General features: G+C 32.7%; 3 protein-coding genes and 1 long non-coding RNA gene across 4 annotated transcripts; 1 reads left to right on the top strand and 3 right to left on the bottom strand.

Annotated features, from left to right (window-relative positions):
• Nucleotides 1–4403: 4403 nt before the first annotated feature.
• LOC127745745 (uncharacterized) lies at nucleotides 4404–7548 on the bottom strand. The gene is made up of 4 exons (XR_008007181.1): nucleotides 7403–7548; nucleotides 7248–7320; nucleotides 6343–6408; nucleotides 4404–5625 (listed from the first exon to the last, which is right to left on the bottom strand). It is a non-coding gene; the product is annotated as an uncharacterized LOC127745745 (long non-coding RNA).
• A 626-nt stretch (nucleotides 7549–8174) lies between these two features.
• On the bottom strand, nucleotides 8175–9793 carry LOC107480791 (non-classical arabinogalactan protein 31). Its single transcript, XM_021139009.2, has 2 exons — nucleotides 9263–9793; nucleotides 8175–8684 (listed from the first exon to the last, which is right to left on the bottom strand). The coding sequence occupies exons 1-2, from the start codon at nucleotides 9720–9722 to the stop codon at nucleotides 8389–8391; spliced, it is 756 nt and encodes a 251-aa protein (XP_020994668.1). The 5' UTR covers nucleotides 9723–9793; the 3' UTR covers nucleotides 8175–8388.
• A 590-nt stretch (nucleotides 9794–10383) lies between these two features.
• Nucleotides 10384–13092, top strand: LOC107480704 (uncharacterized). The gene is made up of 5 exons (XM_052258470.1): nucleotides 10384–10459; nucleotides 10906–11121; nucleotides 11825–12012; nucleotides 12054–12816; nucleotides 12887–13092. The coding sequence occupies exons 1-5, from the start codon at nucleotides 10384–10386 to the stop codon at nucleotides 13090–13092; spliced, it is 1449 nt and encodes a 482-aa protein (XP_052114430.1).
• Nucleotides 13093–15564: 2472 nt separating this feature from the next.
• LOC107480705 (protein MAIN-LIKE 1-like) lies at nucleotides 15565–16206 on the bottom strand. The gene has a single exon (XM_016100866.1). It carries the CDS (start codon nucleotides 16204–16206, stop codon nucleotides 15565–15567), a length of 642 nt encoding a protein of 213 aa, XP_015956352.1.
• Between the last annotated feature and the right edge of the window lie 8082 nt (nucleotides 16207–24288).

Raw genomic sequence — 24288 nt, 5'->3', positions numbered from 1 at the left:
TAGCTTCTCTGATTCATCTCTTTTTCTCTCATTCCTTACGTTTTCTTCTTCTGCAGGAAATCAAAAACTCGCTTGTTTATTTTCATTACTCCTTTGCGGTTTTCTCGATCTCTTTTCCTCATTCCTATTTTCGTGACTCTCTTTGTTTTCATTCTTCTTATTCTTTAGTATCAATTAATGGCTTGCAAAAATCTCTTTTCATTTTTCCCTTTTCTATATTTACAACTTCTTCTTCCACCTCCTTGTTCGGTTTTTTCACATTGTCTTGGTTTCAGAATTGGGGGAAAACAATTCGAATTTGGAGGCTCCGATTTTCAATGTAAAATTAGATTACCAAAAATATTTCAATAATATATGCGCCTCCCTCATTTGTTTGCCATCGTCCATCTTTCGATGTTGACTCAGTGAAGCTGTAAAAGATGCTCCCGTCTCACGCCTCACACAATTCTCATCTCTTTTATCCTTTTTCTATTCATTGAAAATCGTAGACACTTGGATTCACATCTCGTAGACTATTAAGTTCAAAATCAAAGCCAATCTCAATTGCTTACTTGAAAAAAGATGTAGCAAAATAATTGTGTTAAAAATTATGATTATGAGTTCTGATTATATATGTGTTTTGTTTGTAATTAAATGATTATGTCACATGACAAAAATTCTATTTTTGATCATGCTAAAAATTAATTATGACAAAAATTTTAGTTTTGAATTTGTGTTGTATGACCATTTCTGCCATGAAAGAAGGAAACTTATTGGTAGAAGAAGGATGAAGACAGAAAAAGAGGGCAAGAAGATGATGGAAGTGAGAGTGAAAGAAAAAAAGAAGGGATGAAGGTAAATTAAATTTGTAAATTTATATTTTATAAACGTTTTTTTAACTTTTACGGTTAATAAGGACTTAATTAAAAAATTTAACATGGTATAGCTAGGGACCCAACTAAAAAGAAAAAAAAAGTATAGAAATTTAATTGAAAAATTTACAAAACTATAAGGATTAAGAGAATAATTAAACCTTCTTGTAATGCTTGTATGCTCATCTAAATATGTGTTTTGTTGTATGTCTTTTGGTTTATTTATTGTTATATATTCTTTATTGGGAGTTTTATGAGTAGTGTTTTATCAAAAAAATAAAAAATAAAAGTCAAATTAAAAAATTTAAATACAGAGATAGCGGTTACAAAAATCATATTTGGTTTGTTTGCATCAAAATTCTCTCCCATGCATGTCACTCTTTTGCTTGTAAAGTTATAAAATACAAATAAATAAATGAAAATAAGCAGAAGCATATAAGCATTTCTAAGTTTTATGGTTTCTACTACTTGCGTAAACTAACTCTTCGTCTTCCTCACTGTTATATTTAAGCAACTAATTTTTCTTTTTTATAATCCATTCAAATTCTTAAACACGGTGATTCTTTTCTCTTTTTAATTTATTTTTATTATTTAATTTTCAAATTTCAAAAAAGATTACCATCACCATCTTGTTCTCTTTTATTATCGCATGATAAGTTTCCTAGACTATATTTATGTTCTCATAATTGATTTATTTTGTTAAATTGTTTTTAATCCAATTATCCAACTAAAATATTTATTAATATTTTATTCGATTTAAATAGAAACAAATTATATCGATTTTTTATTTTTTAAATTAGTGCAAATTAAATTATTAATATTTTTTATTATTTTAAAAATTATATTTTTATAATTATAGATACTTATATTTTATTTACAATATAAACGTAAATAAATTAACTATAAACAAAATACATAAAATATATATGTCAACTTTTAATATTACAGTACGTGTTTAAAAATTTGTGGTTTATTTTATTTATAGTATAAATAAGATATAAATATTTTTATCTTGTTTATATGATAAATAAAATATGTAATGTAATATAAATTGATAAAAATATTTTAAATTATTTATATTCGTAAATAAAATATTTATTTTATTTAAAAAAATCCGTTTCATTTGATCCTAAGTTGTGAGTTGTGAAAACACGCGCTGAGGGAGAGGTTGGGATTGGTCATTGGTGCAAGAAGGGTTTCCAAATGGTAATGTAACATTAGTGATATTTGAAAGAAAAAGTATATGAACCAACCTCACGTAAGTTAAGAATAGAATAATTTAATTAATTATAAATATAATAATTAATTTTATTTATTTATAATTTTAAATATTAGTTATTAAAAATTTTATTATATTTAAATTAAAAAAATATGTTTAGTATTATTGTAATGTAAATTATAAAAGATTTAATTAGTTTTTGTCTTTTTATTCTCTTTTTCTATTTAAAACATAATAAATCAAAAAATAAATTTAGAATTATTTAATTTACAAAAAAAACATCTTAATACCTAATATAAATACTATCTCCATAAAAATTTTAAATTTATCCAAAAATATTTGATTAATGTTTGGCCGAAACCATTTTAATTTCCTACCATTATTGTATTCGGAATTTTAGAGAAGCACGGGTGGGGCTATTTCTTTATGTTATAACTTATAAGACAGAGAAAACATAAATTGTCAAATTGAGTTTAATATTTGGCGTTGACTCTCTCTCTCTCTCTATGATATCATGCCTCTGACGACGGCTAAGCAAAGGCATTGCATCCATTGTGCAATGTTTCCCACTTTTTCAATCTTTATCTTCCCCTTCTGCATTAATTATCTATCATCTCTGTTTATACAAATCGGCTAACTGTCTTAACCATATTATATACTAATTTTATTTTCTTTCTTTTGACCAATATCAGATCATTCTTATTCTTATTCTTAATATAATAATAAAATAAAAAGACTTTAAAAATATTAATAAAAAGCGACACATCTTAAAGATTCTTAGAAATTAATGTCCCCACCATCCCGCTATATGATAATTTTAGATACTAAAGTTTGAAAACCATGCTATATCTGGCTTTGTTATGTAAAGATGAAGAAAGTTGTGAATTCGGATAAAAAGTCAAAGATTAATGGGAGATTATATTAGACAAATGTAGAATTTGTTTTTGCACCTCTAAATGTTAACGCTAGAAGCATCATTAACTTCAATTCCTAGTATTACAATAGCATATATAGTATATTAGGTTTGAGGTTTCTAATAATTATTACTTAGCAACATCCATGACTAAATTATTCATCATAACTAGATGAAGGATAAAATTACCATAAGTCAACAAGTAATGATAACTCTTCAAGAATTTAGTTAGGATGTCAATATGCAGAATGTATTCTTTCTAAGTCGCTTTCTTTTTCTGTTCTTTTTTTTTTTTTTTTTTTTTTTTTTTAAACCTTCGTTTCAACTTTCAAGTCTTGATTTTCACAAGGTGCGCGAATGAATTTGAAACCAAACCTAATAAGAATGGCATTATGGGACTTTGTGTTACATAATCTCTTAAATTCTAAGCTCTAATAATTCATCAATGGCATTATGGGTGGGAGTTGAGAGTTGATACTTAATGGTAATTCCTAGTTTTAGCATCCTAAGTGATGAAAGAAGGCTAGAAGGCAAGAAAAAGTGATGAAGGTGAGTGAGTAGACGTAGCTAATCCAAGAATTCCCTACTTTTTATGTAAAAAGGGAGGGATCGAAAAGACTCCATAATGGTACGAGGGAATTAAAGGGAAGGGACCACAATCTATGAACGATGAAACAAATTGCAATTTGCAACACTTAGCAGCATATGGAGCTCCTCTAATCATAAAAAATGACTCCGTTATTTATGTCTGGACAAGTACAACATTTATTCAAATGAATTGACAAGCCCTCACGCATTAACAAAACTCAAAGTTCTTGCATTCATGTTGCTGCACATGCTTTTTATTCATACTTCTTTTCTTTCTTTTCCTGATGGGATGGATGATTTATTACAAATGCCATCATCTATGTTTTTCTTTTTTCGTTTAAGCAAACTAATGAACTAATCACTAATCACTAATCACTGAACCAACTCAATTTTTTATGATCTTTGCACCATGTTTTTTGGTTCACTGACCAAACATTTTACCGAACCAGTCATTATGAATCTAATTGTTATACATTATGCGCTTGTTTGTACGTCGTTTAAAACCATAAAAAAAAATCTTTTTTCAATGAATTTTTTTAATGTGTTTAACAAATTTTTAATAGTAAAAGTTAAAGTACTAGAAAAATTTAAAAAAAAAACATCTTTTTTGATAAGTAACAATTTACATTTTTTTAAAGATTTTTTTCTTTAAAAAAAGACATTTTTCACATAGTAAATAAACAAAAAATACTTTTATCTTATTTTATCCAAACATAATTAATAAATAAAAAGATCTTTTTACATGAAATATCCAAACATAAAATCACTTTTACTTTTGTAAAAATACTATTTAAAAAAAATCTTTTTCAAAAATAACACCCAAGTCCATATATTAACAGCATAAAAGAGTTTCATATTATTTATTATTTAAACAAATTTTTGTACAATAATAACCTAGAATATCTTTGTTGTACAATACATAATCAAATAAAGATCTCAAATTTTAGTGAGTTTTAGATAAGGATTCATGTATTTCAAAACGGAATGAGCTAGAGCTAGAGCTAGAGCTAGAGCTAAGTAGGAGTTGACATTTCCCTTATCTTAGGCTCCCTTATTGCCTCATTTAGCCTATTCTACATTATCCTACTCCTCCAGTCCCACATATACATGTCGGCCAACAATCATGGAACATGCCAACTGTTTATTGTACTTTATTAATGAAATTGTTGGTGCATCAAGGTCAACCTTCAGGCTTCGGAATCATGGGAGTATAATTTCCATTACTAACTTGCTTTGCTAATTGGTTGAGTTTCCTTCATCACAATTGACACACCTGTCATGGATAACAGGTTCATGTAGAGTCTCAAGGATATATATATAACATTATGACAAGTACTCCTTCTCAATCCAAACATTCTGATGAGAACTATTTTGTATCAGTTCATAAGAAAAAGGAATTAACACATTACACCTTTTCTTAATCACATTTAATAACACATTGCAGCAATGGAGCGTTCGTGTTCTGCCATCTCTGTTTAATGCAGTATGCAGTACGAGTGAAAATAGTTCATAGTCGTGTTTCAACTTTCAAGATTACTGTTTATTTTGAATAATCCACCTCTGAACATATATGGTACCATCATGAGTAGCAGTGGATGAACTGTTAGTGTTTAACTGACAGAGTGACACTTCAGAACCTTTGTCAATGATTAAAACCATGTGGGGGGTGACAGAAGTAAATATAATCTTGAAAGCTTCCCTTTCTCTTGAACACTGAAAATAATTCCACGAAGAAAGACATTGGTGGGAACACATAGAACACAAGGCCTATCAAAAGTAACAGGGATTGCACCCTTTGTTAGACACAGGCCCAGATTCATTTCCATTATAATTCTTGAACACCACTATGCTTCTATTTATGTAGAATCAAATGCTTCCCAAAGAAACATACTGCATGTGCACTTAGGCAATTGTCGATTTTGGCCCTTGATCCCAAAATTTGTGAGTGAACAAACCAAAATTATGTCCTACTGTTCCTCCTGTGCTACATTGACTTCCCTATTGGAGTGTTGAGCTGTTCTACTATTATAAGGATTGTTGGAATTATCATCATTCTGCACAAAATTACTGTCAGTTGAGTTGTCAAAGCAACCAAAATAGCAAAGTAGAAGCTACACATATGCCAAAACTTGGGCACAGTTCCATTGCTTCCCGGCCCCTTCTGCCTACATTATTTTATAGTACTGCCTGCTAAATTCTAGCATAAGAATAGATTGAATTAGCATTTATTCTGTGACATCACCGTGAAACTTGAAAGATTAACCTGACATATCATCTCTCAATCTTGAGGTCCATTCATACAATTAGCCAAAAAAAAATTTAGTACCTAATCCACCTATCTTGGATTTTGGTCTGGACTCCCCCGCTCCAATACCTAAACTATTGGTTTTCAACCCATTGACACCTACTTTTTTTTCATCTCAAAATATATCAGTCAGCCCAAAAATAAAAGAAGCTAGAAAAGATGGGTATACTTCCACATGCATGATACATCCTACTAGGAATATCATTGTGGGAGAACTTTATTTCGTGTTCCTCCTAATTCAGAATACTAGTAACTGATAATGTATAAGAATAGGCCATTTAACACATTCAGCAACTTGAATTGATGAATTTCAATGTTTTGTATCCCATGATTTCTTGTTATTTACATATTGAGTGACAGATCTAAAAGTAGAGGCATTATCAGAAAAAATTCCTACATTTGAACACAACCAATACGAATATTCGCAACACCACACCATCTAACCAGATAAAGCAAATCAGCATACCTTTTTAACGAGACCATGAGCTGCCATAACTCCGTAAAGCTTGTGCATAAGCATTTCTTCCTCTACCTAATAACCAGAACACTAAAATTCAGGACATTCAAGATTTTGTAGATGCTCAGCCGAATTTATATTACTCACCAAAGTAAAAAATGACATCACTTCATTATGTCCCAGAATATTAACAAACGAAGAGAAAAAAAAATAACAAAATTAAATTAAAACAACATGACAGTAAACAGCATTAGAAGAGGGGACAAATTCTAATAGGAAATAGATAAGAGACCGAAATTGCAAGATCAAGAGTATATGGAGGTCTAAAACTCGAGCTAGTTAACACTTAACACACAATTTTTAAAGGCTTTGGTATCTGCCTCCATCGACTAAACAGTAAACACGTATGCAATCACGGCAAATTGAACAATTTCGAAATGATATCATAATCATGAATGGCTTCCCAACAAATCATGCAAGAGACTTAAATGAAATGCTCTAAATGCATGGGGTGCTGAATTTACTATCAGATAATGCAAATACAAAGAAGCCATGTATATTGTTTTTTTTTTGGTTTCCACAGTATTCTCAACCGACAGACCAAAAACTAATTCGTCGCAGATCGAAGTTCTATTTAAGGTTTGCCATAGCCAATTGGTTGTTGCATATACAAGGCGGGATTTGAACCCAACACTTAAGCGGACTAGTGAGCTAACCACTAGAACAACACAACTTGGTTTAAACCATGTATACCGTAATATAAGCATAATAGACAAATGAGACAGAGAGCTGATAAACCAAGATGATATTAAAATCAAAGCCGCCACAATTCTAGGTTACGAATTTAGCATCACAAAACAAAATAATATTCCAAAAGACAAAACCATCGTAAAATTAGAGGAAGGTAGAAGAACCTGAAGCTTTTGGGCTTGATGCAACATTGATCTATATGCTTCCGTAAGGACATGGTTGTGCTTCTCCATATGCCTGTTCAGCGCAAACAACAATATATATAAAGAACTAATTTAAAGGGGAAAATGAAAAAATGAAGTAGAAAGGGGGAATTTACTTGAACAAGTCCCCTGAGTAAGCTGGATTAAATTTTCCATGAGGATTCAGGTGTGGAAAAGGGAAGCGAGTTCATGAAAAATGCAAAAAGCTTTCACCTTTGTTGCACCCTCCAACCTTCTTTCTATTTTTGGGCTCCTCTTATTATTCTTATCGTTTAATGAATTTAATATCATGTGCAAAACAAAAATGAAAAGAAAACCAACATTTATCTTTCATTAGCATATTCAATTAGTATACTATATATTAATTGTGCTGAAATTTGGCTATTTGCACGATTAGTATATTCAAGAATACTTTTATGAATATTTTACTATTCTAATACATTTCTAGTAAATTTTAAGTATTTTAATACTCTATGGTAAGAGATTTGTTGGTACTTCCTAAATTTTTTTTTAAATAAATGTAATGAGTCCAACAGTTATCGCCGTAACACTATTGCACAAGCATGTGATCCACGAATCATGTATTTGGTATATGACAATTTTTTATTACAAAGATTTTCATATTCATTCAGACAAAATTAAGAGATTAGCAGATAAGATTTCGAGCTATTAAGTATTGTTTTCGTACTATAGTCTATAAAGTATAAACTATACATACTATGGTATTAATTAATAAATGCTATCTTAGATTAGAGATAGAGTAGATCATATGAAAACAGGGTTTTGATTTGGGAAGGCATTAATAAAATAGACAAAAGAAACTTCGAATGCAACAATAGCTTATAGACAAAAGATAAATGAGAAATATAAAGTAGACGCTGCGGCAGATTAAACAAAAGACAACAAGAGTTTTTTATACGAAATATAATCACAACCAGATCCATCTATTACTATCACTCTTATTGTATAGTAATAATCGAAACCCAGAAACACTACACTAGAATACAAACATAATTATTCTAGCACTAGAAAATGGAAACACCATTATGCCGAAAAGAGGCAAAAACACCATATGCGACTTAGACTAATTTAATTTGTTGGTTCATTTTGGGCAATTGGGCTGAAAAGCAAGAGGCCCAACAGTGTAGAGGAAGAAGGGAAGCTTGGAGTCTGAGACATAGGGTTTCTGTGGCCTTAGAAGAGCACCGGTGATACCGCCATGGAGGTTAGAGGGTTTGAGCCCATTGGGCGCACTGACCAACACGACATTGCACTTGTGAGCACCGTAGGTGGTTATGGACTTTGGTGCCTCAAGGAAGAAGTAACCGTTCTTGTCAGTCTTGGCTGTTTGGACCAACTTGTACCTTGTGTTGTTGCATTGGAGCTTCACAGTGGCATCTGCAAACACAAAGGGCACACACGTCATTTGCCGTTTTGTTGTCGTTTTGCTCTCAACGACAATGTACTATAGATGCAGCTTTAATGAAACCACTTAAATAGACAAAGCTTCTGCTGTACCAACACTACCTACCATTCTCTCTCTCACAGTTCCCATACCCTCACTCAATTACGGAAAAAAGGTACTTTATAAAAATAATTGTAATTACTTACATAAAAACAAATAAAAATATGGTTGGATAGTGGTCACGCTTGACTGGAGTCTTTGTCATGCGCATTTAACTCTTAACTATTATCATAAGGACTATTTTAAGTTCTAACCGTTATATTAAAAATAACGCTATATATTTGTCTACTTTAACGGCCTTTTTTGTGCGCATAAGGCATAACTGCATAATACTTGCATTAAAAAAAATTATTATGGGAAAAAAGATTTTGATTTTGATTTGTCGAAAGTAATTTGTTAGATCTGCGTATATAGAAGAGGAGGAAGGTAAAAGTTATAAGGAAAGATAAAAGTAGTTGTAGTTGATGAATAAAGTGTTAAAATGAAGAAAAGGCTGAAACTTTGGACTAACCAAGGAGAGGTAGGGCTCCCAAGAGAGTGTCAACAGAAGCATACTTGCAGGACTTGACATAGACAACACCTTGAACTGCTACAAAGCTTCTTGGAACAGGAGAAACCGGAGGGTGTGCCACTGGAGCTGGCGAGTGAACAGGAGGGTGTGCAGGTGCAGGTGCAGGGGTGGGACTGTAATGTGGGTGGAGAGGAGTGGGGGTCGGTGTGGGTGGAAGGTGGTGATGGGCCACTGGAGCCGGTGCTGGTGAGTGGTGGTGGTGGTGGTGGTGGTGTGGTGGGTAAGCAGGAGAGTGGAGTGGTGCTGAAGTAGGAGAGAGAGGGTGTGGGTGGTGGGGATGGTGGTGGTGATGAGGTGATGCAGCAGGTTGTTGAGTGGGAGAAGAGGATGGGAGAGTGTGAAGGTCTTGAGCAAAAACAGTGAGGAAGGAGCTCAGAAGGAGTAGCACTGGTACTGCCATTTTCTTAAGCTAACAAAGAGAGTGAGTGAGTAAGTAAGTGAAGAAGTGAAGCAGTGTATGTTGGAAGTATGGGTGGGTTTCATTTATAGGGGTTGATGCCATTCTCTGCGCTTTTTAATCATCCAATATTATTTGAACAAACAATTTTATAAAGTAAAATGTTAATTATCATTAATTTTATAATTTTTATAAAATATATATTTTATTATCTTAATTTATGAGCGATAAATTTGGCTCAATTTTTTGTTATGGAGGAGGGGCAGATGTTGTGCCGGGTTATAGAATGAGGGATGTTACACCGAAATATAGGACAGCTTTTGGCTGAGATATGACAGGAAGAAGTTGGACTTTCTGAGTTTTTTGATTTGAAAATTTTGTAAGTAAATCGGAGGGTCCGTTTTGCTCGTAGTATACGAAATGCACATAGAAAAAATCGGACCGTGCGATATGTCCTCACCAAAACAGATGGTCTGTTTTCTTTGTTGGATTTTTTTTAATTTGGTTATACTAGTCGCTGGTTTCGATTTTTGCTTGAGAATTTTTTTTAATTTACAGTAAATGAAATCAGACGGTCCGTTTTCATTATTATATAATTTTTTCAAATTAGGTTACAGAACTCGGTTGGTCCGACTTGTGTGTGTATATATATACTTGCTAAGGTATGCGAACCAAAGACAGCCGACCAGATCCAACTTTCTTCATCTTGTTCGAGTTCTCTTCTTCTTTCTCTGGATCTGGTGTGGGGTTACTTGGGTTGGGAAAAAAAAGTTGATGGTGAAGTTGCTATTTTTGTTTAAGTGAGTGGGAAGAATGGATGATAGAGTCCTTTTGAAAGTGTATTATTTTGGTTAGATTTTGTTGCAGACACCTGAAAGAGTAAATTTTGTTTGTGAAGATCTGTTAGATGTTGTTATTCCCTTCACAATTTCATTTGAAGAGCTTAAAGGCGTGATTTCTGAGAAGATAGATTTGGAGATGTCAAGAAAAATATAATGTATTTTATACAGATATCCGGAACCAGTATTTGGTGGATTCGTCCAATTTCAGACCAAATATGTAACGGATGAAGCAAGCATGCAAGAGATGCTTTCAATGTATATTGAAAGTCGTGCTCAAATTTCGTTCATCAAGTTGTACATTGAATTCGAACAATCTGAGACCGACCGAAATATTTTATGAGAAGACTACGATAGTGAAAGTGAGGAAGAGTTCAAAAGCAATTACGAAGTTGTTGGTGAAGATGGAGATGAAAAACAAGCCGACGACAGTGTGGCTCCGAATGTGACAGACGTTGCAAATGCACTCGCGAACGAAGAGCCATTTGAGGAGCCATCTTTCATGCGAATTTTAGATTTGAAAGCCATGCATGCTCCGGAGTTTCCGGACTATATGAGTGCAAGTACTCGTTTAGCATTTATAAAAGAGGTTATTTAGACAAGTTTAAAATAAAAAGAGTTTGAGTTAATTAGTATTTAAGGTCCAGTATTCATTTAGTTAATATGTTGAATAGGATTTATTAATAAGTATTTGTTAGAGTATTTACGAAGTTATTTAGGCGATTGTTACTTATTTTTAGTTATTTAGTTAATTTATATTTGTTTAGCTACTTAGTTAATTGGAGTTTATTTATTAGTTTATTTATTAATGAGTATTTATTATAGTCTTGATGAAGTTGACGAAGTTATGTAGGCGATTAGTATTTATTTTTAGTTATTTAGTTAATTTGTATTTATTTAGCTAATTAGGATTTATTAATGAGCATTTGTTATAGTATTTATTTTTAGTTGTTTAGGTGATTAATAATTATTTTTAGTTATTTAGTTAATTTGTATTTATTTAGTTATTTAGTTAATACAGGATTTATAACTGATTGTTTGTTATAGTATTTATGAAGTTATCTAAAAGATTAGTATTTATTTTTAGTTATTGAGCATAATTTGTATTAATGTGTTTGTATTTTTATGTAATTGAGATTTAGATAATAACGTAATGTAAACCTTATCTATATAGTTATTGATGATGTGAGTGATGATTTAATATTTAATTTTGGTCATTAAACAATCGTGTATTAAATACTTATGGTATCGCTGCCTTTCTGGCAGAAGTTCCTTTTGTCGCATATGGTGAGTTCGCCGTGGGGATGGAATTCAGTTCCAGTGAAGCTGTTATTAAGGCGATGAAGGAGTATACCCTCCGAATATCTGTAGACTACCGTGTGTATGAGTCAGAGCTGTTGACATTTTATGCGAAGTATACACAGTACGAGTCAGGGTGTGATTGGCTTATCAGAGTTAGCATGATCAGCAAAAAGTACTGTTGGGTTATTAGGAGGTACAACGGCAGTCACACTGTACCAGAGCAACCATTTCTCAAGATCATTCGAAGCTGGATTCAAATACGATTGCCGAAGCCATAAAACCGTTGGTTGAGGCTGACCCCTCTTTAAAGGTAAAATCAGTTATTGCAGAAGAGCAGTCGAAGTTCAACTACACCGTCAGCTATCAGAAAGCATGGTTGGCAAAACAAAAGTACGTTGAAAAAATATTTGGAGATTGGGAAGTGTCCTACGAAGCGTTGCCCATATGGTTCGAGGCCATATGTCATAAGGAGTCATCAGCTGTCGTACATTTTGAGACTATGCCTGCATATCAAGGGGATGACTTGGTAAGTGATATTCGGGTATTGCATCAAGTCTTTTGGAGCTATTACCCCTGCATTAGAGCGTTCAGACACTGTAAGCTAGTTGTCCAGGTGGACGGGACTCAGTTGTACGGAAAGTACAAGGGTTGCTTGTTAGTGGCCGTTTCGCAGGATGGTAACAACAATATCGTCCCGATTGCATTTGCTATTGTCGAGGGAGAGACCTCTGATGCTTGGCACTTTTTTCTTAGTAACCCGCGTCAACATGTTGTGACTCGGGATGGTGTGGGGCTTATATCGGACCGACATGAGTCCATAAATGCAGTTGTGAAACGTAGTCACGGAGCTTGGTCACCTCTTAGAGCTTTTCACATGTTTTGCATCAAGCATATAGAGTCAAACTTTCTGAGGAAATTCAAGGCACCCTACATGCAAAAGCTAGTCGTCAACATAGGTACCATTGATTCCTTTAAAGTTTGTTATTAATGAAACTTATTTCCTGTTTGGTATATGATATTGTTTAGGATATTCGCGGACGGTTCGCGAGTATGAAGTGCGTTACCAGCGTTTACGAGAGCGGGGCGAGGCGTACACTAACTGGTTAAACCGTATTTCCCGTGAACAGTATGTGTTGGTCTTCGACGGTGGCTACCGATGGGGTCACATGACAACTAATCTAGTGGAATGTATCAACTTAGACGCGTTTATCGGGCTAGGTTTAGGCCACTAGGGAATCATACTATGTGGCCTTCTTACAATGGTCCTCGATTCGTACCGAACCCGTACCTGAAACGCATTTCTAAAGGTCGGCCCAGGATGATGCGCTTTTTGAATGAGATGGACACACGTATCTTACGCCGTCCGAGGCGATGTAGACAATGTGGAGCTGAGGGACACAGTCATATTAGATGCCATCAGGGAGGTGGTTCAGGTACCGACAATAATGCGCAGTAGATGTATATGATATTTGAAGCATTGTAACCTATGTAATGCCTTGTATGATAAATGAATCATTGCTACTTGTGTCATTGTACTTTATGATAATTGAACCATCGTAACATGTTTTAATGTACTTTATGATAACTGAACCAGTGTAACATTTGTGAATGTACTTTATGGTGATCGAATCATTGTAACATGTGTCAACGTACTTTATTATATTTGAACCATCGTACATAGTTGTCAGAACCGAACTGGTGATCGAACCGGTCAGACTACTGGGTCATTGGGTTTTCAACGGTTCATTATGAGTTTGACCTTTGGTCGAACCGGCCAGTCCGGTCCGATTCACTAGTTTTCCGGTCGAACCGATCGGTCCGGTCTAGTTCACCAGTTTTCTGAGCGAACCGGCTGGTCCGGTCCGGTTTTGATAACACTGCCATCGTAACCTGCGTCATTGTACTTTAATGAACAGAAGGAACATCAACTGAAACATACAATACAAGACTTAGTTGGGACTTAGGAGACTTTAGTCATACATAAATAGTTAAAGTTTACATTAAGAAAGATAACTGATACATAGATAAAACTAACTACAACACAAGTACTTTCTCGCTGTCCACTTTCCAAAGTTCTCGATGTTCTTGCATTTCTTTGCGGCGTTTTTGAACACAGATGGAGTGTATCGACTCGCGCTACGACGCGGTGGATCAATCCTGAGATTGTAGCATTTGCCTGTCTCACCTAGAGTACAGGTGTCACCTGTACATAAAACCATCAAACCAAGCAAGTATATAGTATAATCAACCATAACCAACATACCATACATGAATATAATATCATCAACTGAGAAAGTTAAAGTATGCAGTATAATCAACCGTACATAAACATACCATACATAAACATACTATCATCAATTGACCAAATAGGTTTAAAGTTTAATCAACCTTAACCAACGTACCATACATGAGCATAATAATTGTACCTGCATCATTATGGGATTCTTCATCCTAGTCCATGTCCTCATCCTCTTCCTCTTCCATGTCTTCCTCCTCATCCTCCTCGTCTTCTTCGTCATCTGGCTCATCCACTAAGTACTCATCAGATGCATGCTCAACAGTCTTAGCATTTTCTTCAATCAGAGTCATTGAAACACGGTTCGAGTTTTGACTATTAAAAACTTCTCGACCATCATCACTCCTACTAGAATCAACAGAAACAATCCCTCCAGAAGCACCCGAGTAGGTATAAAATGAATACCTCACGTCAAACGAATACCTACCCACCATGAAGTCGGCCTGGTGGCTATATTATGCTTGGCCAGCATCTGAGGCCATGAACCCAAGCAACTGGCTAAAAGAACCTCCCTCTCTTGAGTCAAAATGTGGCTGATGTATCGGGAACGACGTAGGAAATTGTGTCTGATATACATACTGGCTTGTGGAATGAGGTTATTCTTCTGGCGGTGGAGGTGGAGGCGGTGGTGACTGTGGCTCTTGCTCTTCATTATCATCATCCATAACCTGGTCACCCTCAATATTCTCTTGGACCGCAAGATCCGACAAGTTCAAGTGATCGCCATACTTTGAACGGTACCAGTACATATAAGTATCTAATGGCTGCTATGGAGCCATGGGTTCCTTAGTAAAAACGTGATTATACCTGTTTGTCTACTGCATCACCCAAAATGAATGAGTCGTGGCTGTAGCCCAGTTCATATTCTTAGGACCACTTAACACTTCTCCGTGTGCGCGGTCTAGATTTTGTTCCTGATGAGGAACTCCCTGAACGAAACCGAATTGTCGTCTAAACCTGTCGGTAGCATGCCATTCAATACACTCAAAAGATACCAGTGGCACCGTTGCACTACAAATCACCGAGTGCATGTAGATGTCAGTAGGAATTATGTCCAAATCAACACGATCAACAGAATATGCAACCCACAAAAACTGGTAATAGTAAAGCAAGCAAATAATTAAAATCCAAATAAGTAAATCACTAGACCTGACCCACATACAATGTTAATGCAAACACACCTGGCCTTCCTGAAGTTCATCCAAGGCCTTCCTAAAATGAGCAAGCTTAAGATATGTATAGACTCGGTCTCCACGCTCCCAGTTTTGCCACCTAATATAATGCATCTCATTAACACAATTGGTTTCTAAACATGAAGATACCAGGTAAATGGAAGATAGTCTAACCTGTTTGCAAGCAGAAAACTGTGAGGTTCCCTAAGAACCGGTGCTAGATATGGTAGGCGCATCTATGCCCAACACAGTAGAAGTGTCAGCGGACCATCGATTTTCTTACAATCAAAACGTGAGGCCCTGCATAAACTCTTGTACAGGTTTGCTAGGAAGGCTGATCCCCAGCTATACTGTCCAATACTAGCAAAATCACTCAGTAGAGACAGAAATTTCCAGTGGACAGATGCCCCAGACTTGTCTCCAAACAAGATCGTACCGAACAAAAACATGATGTGGCACTTAATGTACACCTGTATATTGTTCTCATCGGTCAACTGTAACCGTTCTTTTAAATCCCGTAGCCACGTCAATTTTATGCCGCTTCTTCGACAATCCGACTTTCTCGGTGCGACCTCAAATTGATGCAGACACTCCGCCTCTGAGGCCTCAAAACTACTCAAAGTTATACCTGTCACTGGAAGGCCGTCGATTGGAAGACCAAAGATCATAGCCACGTCTTCTAGTGTCACAACACATTCACCAACTGGAAGGTGAAAGGTATGTGTGTCCGGGTGCCACCTTTCCACTAAAGCATTTACCAGTGCTTTCTGACATTGAACTACTCCAATCTGACTAACATGGTAAAACCCAGTTGATTGTAGATGCTCCTCCACTCTCTCATTGTACCGATCCGGAAGGACATGGTGATCACATGTCATCATCCGTGAAGCCTACAAAAGCATAGCAAAAGCACGATGCAAATTACACAATTATCATACATAATTTTAAAAATCTCATTAAAACTGATGAGTTTGGAAAACTCTAAATTAATATTTGTGATGACTAAACATTATTAATTATATTAATTACAAAATTATTAATTTGATTTTCATTTAACACATGTTAATTAATAATTTTGTGATGCAGTTTATTATTGGGCCAAAAACAAAATTCTGGTGCAAGCCCAATTACATTCAGCTTTTGTTTAATGCAAAAAACATATGATGAGTGTAGCTGAATTGTTGTGATACTTATTAGGCCATAATGAATTTCATTGCTCCAAAACCCAACTATGTTCCATGTTTAGTAATCCAATGCTTGATCCAAAAATTCATCAGGAAAGCAAATGTTATCATTTGCTCATGGCTGAAATCATTTTTATTCATTGGGCCAGTTTTATCCATTATTGATACAAGCCCAAAAAAAAATTTGTCCTCATGCATGGTCCGAAACCATGAAGCAAAGAAAACAAAGCTTCAAATGCTTCCAACGGATTCCATCTCACTCTTTGGATGGATTTCAAATTCAATTTTCTAGCATTAGAAACATGAGAGAGAATTTGACTTTGATTTGATGGAAATCATTATGCTTCACGCTACTCTACCTAAAGGAAGTAAAAGCAACATCTTCTCAATTAATTTTTGTTTATTTCATTAAATTGCTTTTCTTCCAAGATTGTTTCTTCTCTCTCATCTCTTTCTTCTCTTTGGTCATTAACCAGAAAACAATGGATGCCATGGAAGCTACACCTACTCACCGAAAAGAAGATGGAGCACGTCTCAAGACCATCATGATGATGGCAAGAAAACATAACAAAATAAAAGTATGCTGTGGCTGAGATTTTTACCAAAAGTGGTAAGATTTGGTGAGGTAATCTCGAGCTCTTCATACCTAAAAAGAAAGAAAGAGATTCGGCCAGCAAGTAGGAGATATTTGGAGGCATGGCTTGTCTCTGTTTCTGCTCAACCACCATAGGAAGTAGCTAGAGTGGCGAAGTGATAGAAGAGGCAGAGATTGGAGCAGATGAAGCCATCATCATCATGAAGCATCAAGGGCCAGAAATCCATCTTGGAAAGCAAGCCAAGGATGGAGCGTTCGGATTGATGAAGAGTGATGACCAAAGAAGAACTAGATGTATTTGCATGTTGGGTTTTGCATGAGTTACCTCTTCTCTCTCTGTGGTCGAACCGGTTTTGTTTTGAAGAAAAAGAAGTTAAGCTTGGTTTTGTTTCAACTGTGAAGGCTTCTCTTCTCTATAAAAGGGGTGAACAGTCACGGTTTGATTCAAGGGAGAAAATTTGAGAGTTCAAGGCACAGAAGTCTCATAGCTACCTAAGCTTACAGATTTTCTTCTCCTTCAATGTATTCTATTTTGTAATTTTTCTGTTTAATTTTGTCATGTCTTGAGTCTCATGGAAAAAAGGCAAACAGTGAGGTTTGTATGAAAAAGGCATAGAGCGAAAAAAGGCAGATAGTACAAAATTAAAAGAAAAAGCCATAGATGTCTTAGAGTTCATTTGTTCATCTATGTTGTGTTTCATGATTCTGTGGGAATCCCCTTGTAAGTTGGGTTAGCACTTTACAGTTTGTAATCAGATTGATTATAGTGAAATTTCATCATAGTTGTGATGGAGACTGGATGTAGGCTGCATTGCACTTAGCAGCTGAACCAGGATATATCTGGGTGTAATATTCTTCCTCTACTATTCCATTTCTGTTTCTACTGCACAGGAGCTAAAACAAAAAATATCTCGTTCCAAGTAACGAGACAAAAATAAAAAGTCTCGTGGCTAGGGACGAGACAAAAACAGAAAAGTCTCTTCCAAGACCAGAAAGTGTAATCAAGAAAAAAGGGGCTAAGATTCAACCCCCTTCTCTTAGCCACTGAAACCATCAAAAACATATAATTATATTGAATCCGATTTACTAAGTAATAACATTTTCATCTCTAATTTTAATTAATGTACATAGAGCCTATATCTAAGTTGCTGCAGATAATAGTTACTAATACATAGTTTCACTTTCTATCTAACTAATAATGTTCCAATGTAATAATAATAAAACTCAACTAAAATAACATACTTCTATACATTAAAAGGCTAACAGGAAACAAGTTATTACTACCAAAACCGTAAATAAATTATACTTTACAGATCGTAATTTACTATTTGAAATTATCAACATTGTTCTGAAAAAATATACATCGAAAGTATCCTAAAATTATAATTTTTAGAATTAATTATAACAATTAACTAATTAATTATTATTTCTAAAATTATTATAAAAAATTATAAACAAATTATTTTTAATACTAATCTATTATATTGAATTTAATTACAACAGTTAACAACTATAATTTCTAATATTAATTTTTTTACTTCTAATCTATTATTAAAAAAGAATCTAAACAACAATTAACTACATTTAAACATATATTCCTAAATTTCTACAATTAACCATAACTTCTAAAATTATTCCAAAATTTTTTAAAAACTAATTTTTTTAATAATCTATTATATTACAAACAACTCTAAACAAGAACCAACTACACTTACACCTTCTTTAACCATTTATTTTTAAATTTCTATCAATAAATCTATACACTAATTCATATATATGTTCTTTAGATCAACTCCTAACAACCATAAATATTCTAACAACCATAAATATAATTAAATTTCTAAAAAAAATAAAAAATCTGCAAAAAATAAAAAGAAATTCAAAAAAAACTTAAATAGCTCAAATATTTTACAATGTAAAGTTCTGAACGATCAACATTTCTAGGTTTTGATTTCCTTGACATTTTAGCTTTTTTTTTCTCAAACCACCAGAAGCTCAGAACGTTGAGGGAGGAAGAAGATGGAGTTCTGTGTGTTGGGTGGGGAAGGAAGGGAAAGTAAATTTGGTTGGTACGCATGCAATGACTCGGTTTGATAGTGTTAAAGGGGCACCATTTGTGGGGAGCAAGCATTCAGCGACACGTGACTTGGACAAGCGCAAATCGGATGGTCCGCTTTTAGATCAGAAAATTAGAGAGTCTGAGTTCTCATCATCAAGTCGCAGGATCCGATTACTGTGTTCCTGATACCACAGTCCGATAAAATTTTTCTACTCTCCATATTCGCGTCCTACACTAACATTGCCATTTTCTTAAGCTAACAAAGAGAGTGAGTGAGTAAATGAGTGAAAAAGTGAAGCAGTATATGTTGAAAATATGGGTGAGTTTTATTTATAGGGGTTGATGCCCAAATTCTCTATGCTTTTTAATCATCCAATAATATTTGAACGAACAATTTTATAAAATAAAATATTAATTATCATTAATTTTATAATTTTTATAAAATATATATTTTATTATCTTAATTTAAGAGCGATAAACTTTTCGCTTTATTATCTAACTAATTTTTTAGTAAAATGTCCATAGTACATAACGTTTACATACAAAAGTACAACAATCAAACAAATAGCTTTCATTATAGATATTGTCTCCCTTAATTTTGCATCGATCATCACACCTTTTATCAAATGTTTTTAGCTGCATCAGAAAACAAAATGTTTTCATGAAATAACTCAACAAATAATTTGATGACCAATCTAAATTCTCAAAGCAACTTTTAAGTAAAAAATGGAGAACTAAAAATAAATGAAAACATGATGTGGTTAGACAAATGCCATAAGAAGTGCACATGCATAGGTGCTTGTTGGGCAATATTTGGAATTTTTCACTACTTGCTAGGCAGATGTACAAGTTTCCAAGGTCTTCGGTAATAGCACTGTGCTTATTTAGTAATTAAAAAAAAAACCCTTACATCAAATAATTTGCCTAACCTCATCATCACAATCATCAAACCAAGACAAAATAAAAGACAAATTACTTAATAAAATCCCATGGATTTAAAAAGTACTAAAAGCAAAAGTTAGAAATAAAGAGAGTGGGGACATGGAACAAAGCATGTTCAAAGCAGAGAAGTGAGAAAAATCAGGGGTTCTGAAAAGAAGGCGGGTTTTCTATAAAAATGGAGTCCAAGTTAGCATAATGCATAATCTGTGTTTGGTCACTTGTGAGAGTTTTCAAAGAGAGAGAGAATATCTTAGACACACATGCATGGTCTTACGACCCTATATTTACGTAATAAAAGTAGGGGTAATTAGAAGGAAACCACTCAGATATAGGATTAGAATTTAAAATTTTTAAAATTAATATATAATAAAAATATTTTAGTTATTTTTATAAAAATAATATTAATTTAGATTAATTTAAAATTTAATTTATTATTTTTTTATTAAATTAATTTGTCTGATCTAATTTTAACAAAAATAATATAATTTAACTAATTATATATGTTAAATTTTAATTATTAAAAAATATTTTTAAAAAAATATTTTAAATATTTTTATTTAAGTGGGTCCTTTTGGCAATATGTTATTGTCTTATTGAACTATGTAATGTATGCGTTTTTTGTTAAATATTAAGTTTCAATTACATTGAATAAAAGAAATTGCTTTATTAAATAAATAATTGATTATTAAATTCTTGAAGAATGCCATTATGCGCATGTTAGCAGACATTTATAAATACTTGATGGGATAGATTATCATTCGTAATTTTTACCAAAATCCCCCCACATGCTCGTTTCAAATATGTAAATAACTCTAGTCTACAAAGCGATCAAATGATAATATTAAAGAATTTTCTATTTTCCAAGAATACTCTCATTTTATCAGATTTATTTATTTTAGATATATATTTTATATTTATCTCTTAAATATTTATATAATTTATTTTTATATTTAAAAAATTATTATAAAAAATACAGTAAAAAAGTTGGATTTTATTGTTTCAATTTGTATTATTAATTTTAATAATATATTTATTTTTTAAATAATTTATGTATAATAAAAAATATGTTTACTTGGTTAGAGTACAAATTTTATTATTATATTTATATGTTCATGATTTTAAATTATACTTTTAAGTATTTTGAATAGATTTATTTTATTATAGGTAAAACTCAGGTGAAATCAACTTCACGTGAAGTTGATATCTGAGAGCCGTTAGATAAAAATTTAGTCAAATCAGTCAAATCATCTAACGGCTCTCAGGTACTGCACTTGAATTTCCATCTTTATTATATTATATTTTACATATAAATATATATTTCATTAGGTAATTAAATAAAGATATATTTTTTAATAAAAAATTTAATAACCAACTAACCATTAATTTTGTTGGTAAGGAGTGATCCACGATAGAAAGAGAAATCGAGTGAGAGGACATGAGATAGTGATGACATCGACGTTAGGACAGCGAAGTTACGGACGAATTTAATGACGTCGTTAAGAGATGATGTACTTAAAAAGAGAGATTATGTGAGAGGACAGTAGATCACGACGACGTTGATGCTGTTTCTTATCACGACTGCGATGACGATGCTTAGAAAGATCGAAACTACATGATGAAGAACGAATGGAGGAGTGAAAATGTGTTTTAATTAACGGGAGTAGAATTTTGATATTTTAAAAAATTATACCATTATCATCTTAAATAATAAATTACAAAATAATCCAATTAAAATATGACAGATAATTTACATATTATTTTTAAAAAAATTAGATAGAATTTACCTCAATTTTAATATCTGTCATATATCTATAATATAATTCGGTGTTTTGTTTGAAAGATTTAGTTTGGTGTCATTACAATACAAAAGAGCTTTTTGATGGCAACGTTGAAAATAGCTTTCGTTGCCCCCTTACAATTAAACTCTTTTAATTTCTCCCCTCCTTTTGAGTAGAATAATAACAATATGTAAAACCAATCGTAAAAAAAAAAAAAATTAATTTGTATCTTTCAAGCTTTTCATTGCATGTGTTAAATAACCAAACATTTTTGTTCTAAAATATTTATAAGTGATCATTTAAAATATGCTATGTAAGGGGAAACATGGGAAGGGTGAGAGAGTCCAATGAAGCAACAATAAAATGGAGAAGGAATACTGATTACAAGGATTCAATGAGGGGATTGATGCCAAATAAATTCAGTGCTTAAAATGTGTGCATTGGTTTGAACTTTGGAGTCTACAACAAGAAATGACTTATAAACAATTCAGTTTCTTATTGCTTCTTGATTCGTTACGTTACACTTATGAAGTTGACTTACTTGACTAGCTAGTACATTCATTTATTAGACTTCTCTCAATCTTTATATATATACAGTAAAATATTAAATTGGTTAATTTAATTATACCGGATTGACCCTTCCACGTGAGTCCAATCAGATGGATCAAGAACTGGTTCTACCTAAACTGGTGCAATTATATTATTATTATTATTGACGTTAATTGTTATAAATTTTATATTCAGTAAATAAATATAAAGATCTTTTGAAATTGAACTCTTACTCTAAATTGGGTTCAAGTTCACAAGAAAACTATATGAAAAGGTTCAGAAGTTACTATGGATATACAAAGTAGTGATGGTCCAAGAAATGAGAAAGAGACTAGGTCAATTAAACTTTGGATTCTTGAAATTTCAAATAGGATTGAGAATGGTTAGAATAGGATAGGGTTTAGATTTTATCTGTGGATCGAAAATTTTTTTAAAATTTTATCTTATTTTATATGTAAGTTGAAAATTTTTCAATTCTAATCTTATTTGTATCCTAAAGTTCTAAATTCTATTTTATCATACTCTACTCGCAGAAAAATATAATTTTTTCAAAGTAAATATAAAATTCAATCATTCCAAATTTTATATATATTAATAAAATTCAATCATTTTAAATTACTAAATTAACTAATTAACTTAGTTGATTATTCACTTACTTTAAGCTATTATATGAGAGAAATCATGGATTTAACTCTCACCTCTTTTACTATATATATAGTTTTTAAAATATATGTGTTATATATTAATAATACGGATAAAATAGAATATGGTAGGATATACCCTAAATCCGCACCCAACCATATCCGTAAACAAACCCTAACCACTCTTTACCCTACTCGCGGATACGTATTGCCAGCCTTAAAATGATTCTAAGCGGATATATTTTAAGCCATAAAAATTAATACTATTATCTATAAATTAAACGACAAAGAAAATAATTTAAATTATTTAAAATGAAAAAAATAATAAAATAATAAAATAAATTAATCACTATTAAACTTATAATTCTTATGATACGTGAATCTTACTATTTTAAATTAAAAATGAATATCCTCTCATTTAGTACTTAACTAATTAACTCTATTAAATTAGAAGATTTTGATCCCTATAAAAAGGCTCTCTCTGTATACTGGTTTAAGGTAATAGTTAAATTATTGTAACAAATATTGATAATAAAAGTAAAGTTGGAAAAAAGAAAATCAAGCTTTATTTTGTCGGATCAATTTTGGAAGAGTAAAGGAAATGACAATGCTGAGCCCCATGTTAAACAAATAAATAAGTTCAATATAACATTTAAAAAATAAAATTTTCCCACTTAAAATAAATAGTTAAGTAATCATTTCCTATGTTACATGAATATTTTCTATATATGTGTTGGTAGCAATGGTCGAAAAAGTGGCAACCGACACGGACATATTTTGTTTGAAAGATTTGTCCAAAATTACACTCCTAACATTTCATCATTGTATGAGGACCATAGGAAAAAAAAAATTAAAGCTTTTTTCACTATATGAATGCGACGAGCAAGAAAAAGATATAGACATTCATGATTGTACCGCTCAAAATCAAATTGCTTTTGTAAATTTTCCAAACAACAACGGCCACATATATATCTCTCTTTGGCATCCATCAAAGTATTTAGAAAACAACAGTAACAAATATATAGATTGTGACCCCACACTACAAATTTAATGGCTTATCCAAATCTTTTCGAGTTGTAATTTAATTTGCGATCATGTGCCTCTTTTACCTTGGAAACACTATAAATGAATTTTGTGGGGCTACCCTCGCAATATCTACAAGTTTAGACTGGAATATTCTTTCATGTCAACATAGGTAAATTTTTCTTATCA

Source organism: Arachis duranensis, chromosome 3, assembly GCF_000817695.3.
Source record: "Arachis duranensis cultivar V14167 chromosome 3, aradu.V14167.gnm2.J7QH, whole genome shotgun sequence".
NCBI lineage: Eukaryota > Viridiplantae > Streptophyta > Magnoliopsida > Fabales > Fabaceae > Arachis > Arachis duranensis.
The sequence above is the reverse complement of the archived record's forward strand: the minus strand, read 5'-3'. Positions and strand labels throughout refer to the sequence as shown.

What these genes read in the sequence shown, in the direction of transcription:
- LOC107480791 (XM_021139009.2), bottom strand. Translation starts at nt 9,722, where the DNA reads ATGGCAGTACCAGTGCTACTCCTTCTGAGCTCCTTCCTCACTGTTTTT. An exon ending in GGGAGCCCTACCTCTCCTTG is followed by an intron (nt 8,685 to 9,262) that starts GTTAGTCCAAAG and finishes TTGTGTTTGCAG; the next exon opens with ATGCCACTGTGAAGCTCCAA.
- LOC107480704 (XM_052258470.1), top strand. Translation starts at nt 10,384, where the DNA reads ATGCGAACCAAAGACAGCCGACCAGATCCAACTTTCTTCATCTTGTTC. An exon ending in TTCTTCTTTCTCTGGATCTG is followed by an intron (nt 10,460 to 10,905) that starts GTGTGGGGTTAC and finishes TTTTATGAGAAG; the next exon opens with ACTACGATAGTGAAAGTGAG. An exon ending in TCCGGACTATATGAGTGCAA is followed by an intron (nt 11,122 to 11,824) that starts GTACTCGTTTAG and finishes CCTTTCTGGCAG; the next exon opens with AAGTTCCTTTTGTCGCATAT.
- LOC107480705 (XM_016100866.1), bottom strand. Translation starts at nt 16,206, where the DNA reads ATGACATGTGATCACCATGTCCTTCCGGATCGGTACAATGAGAGAGTG.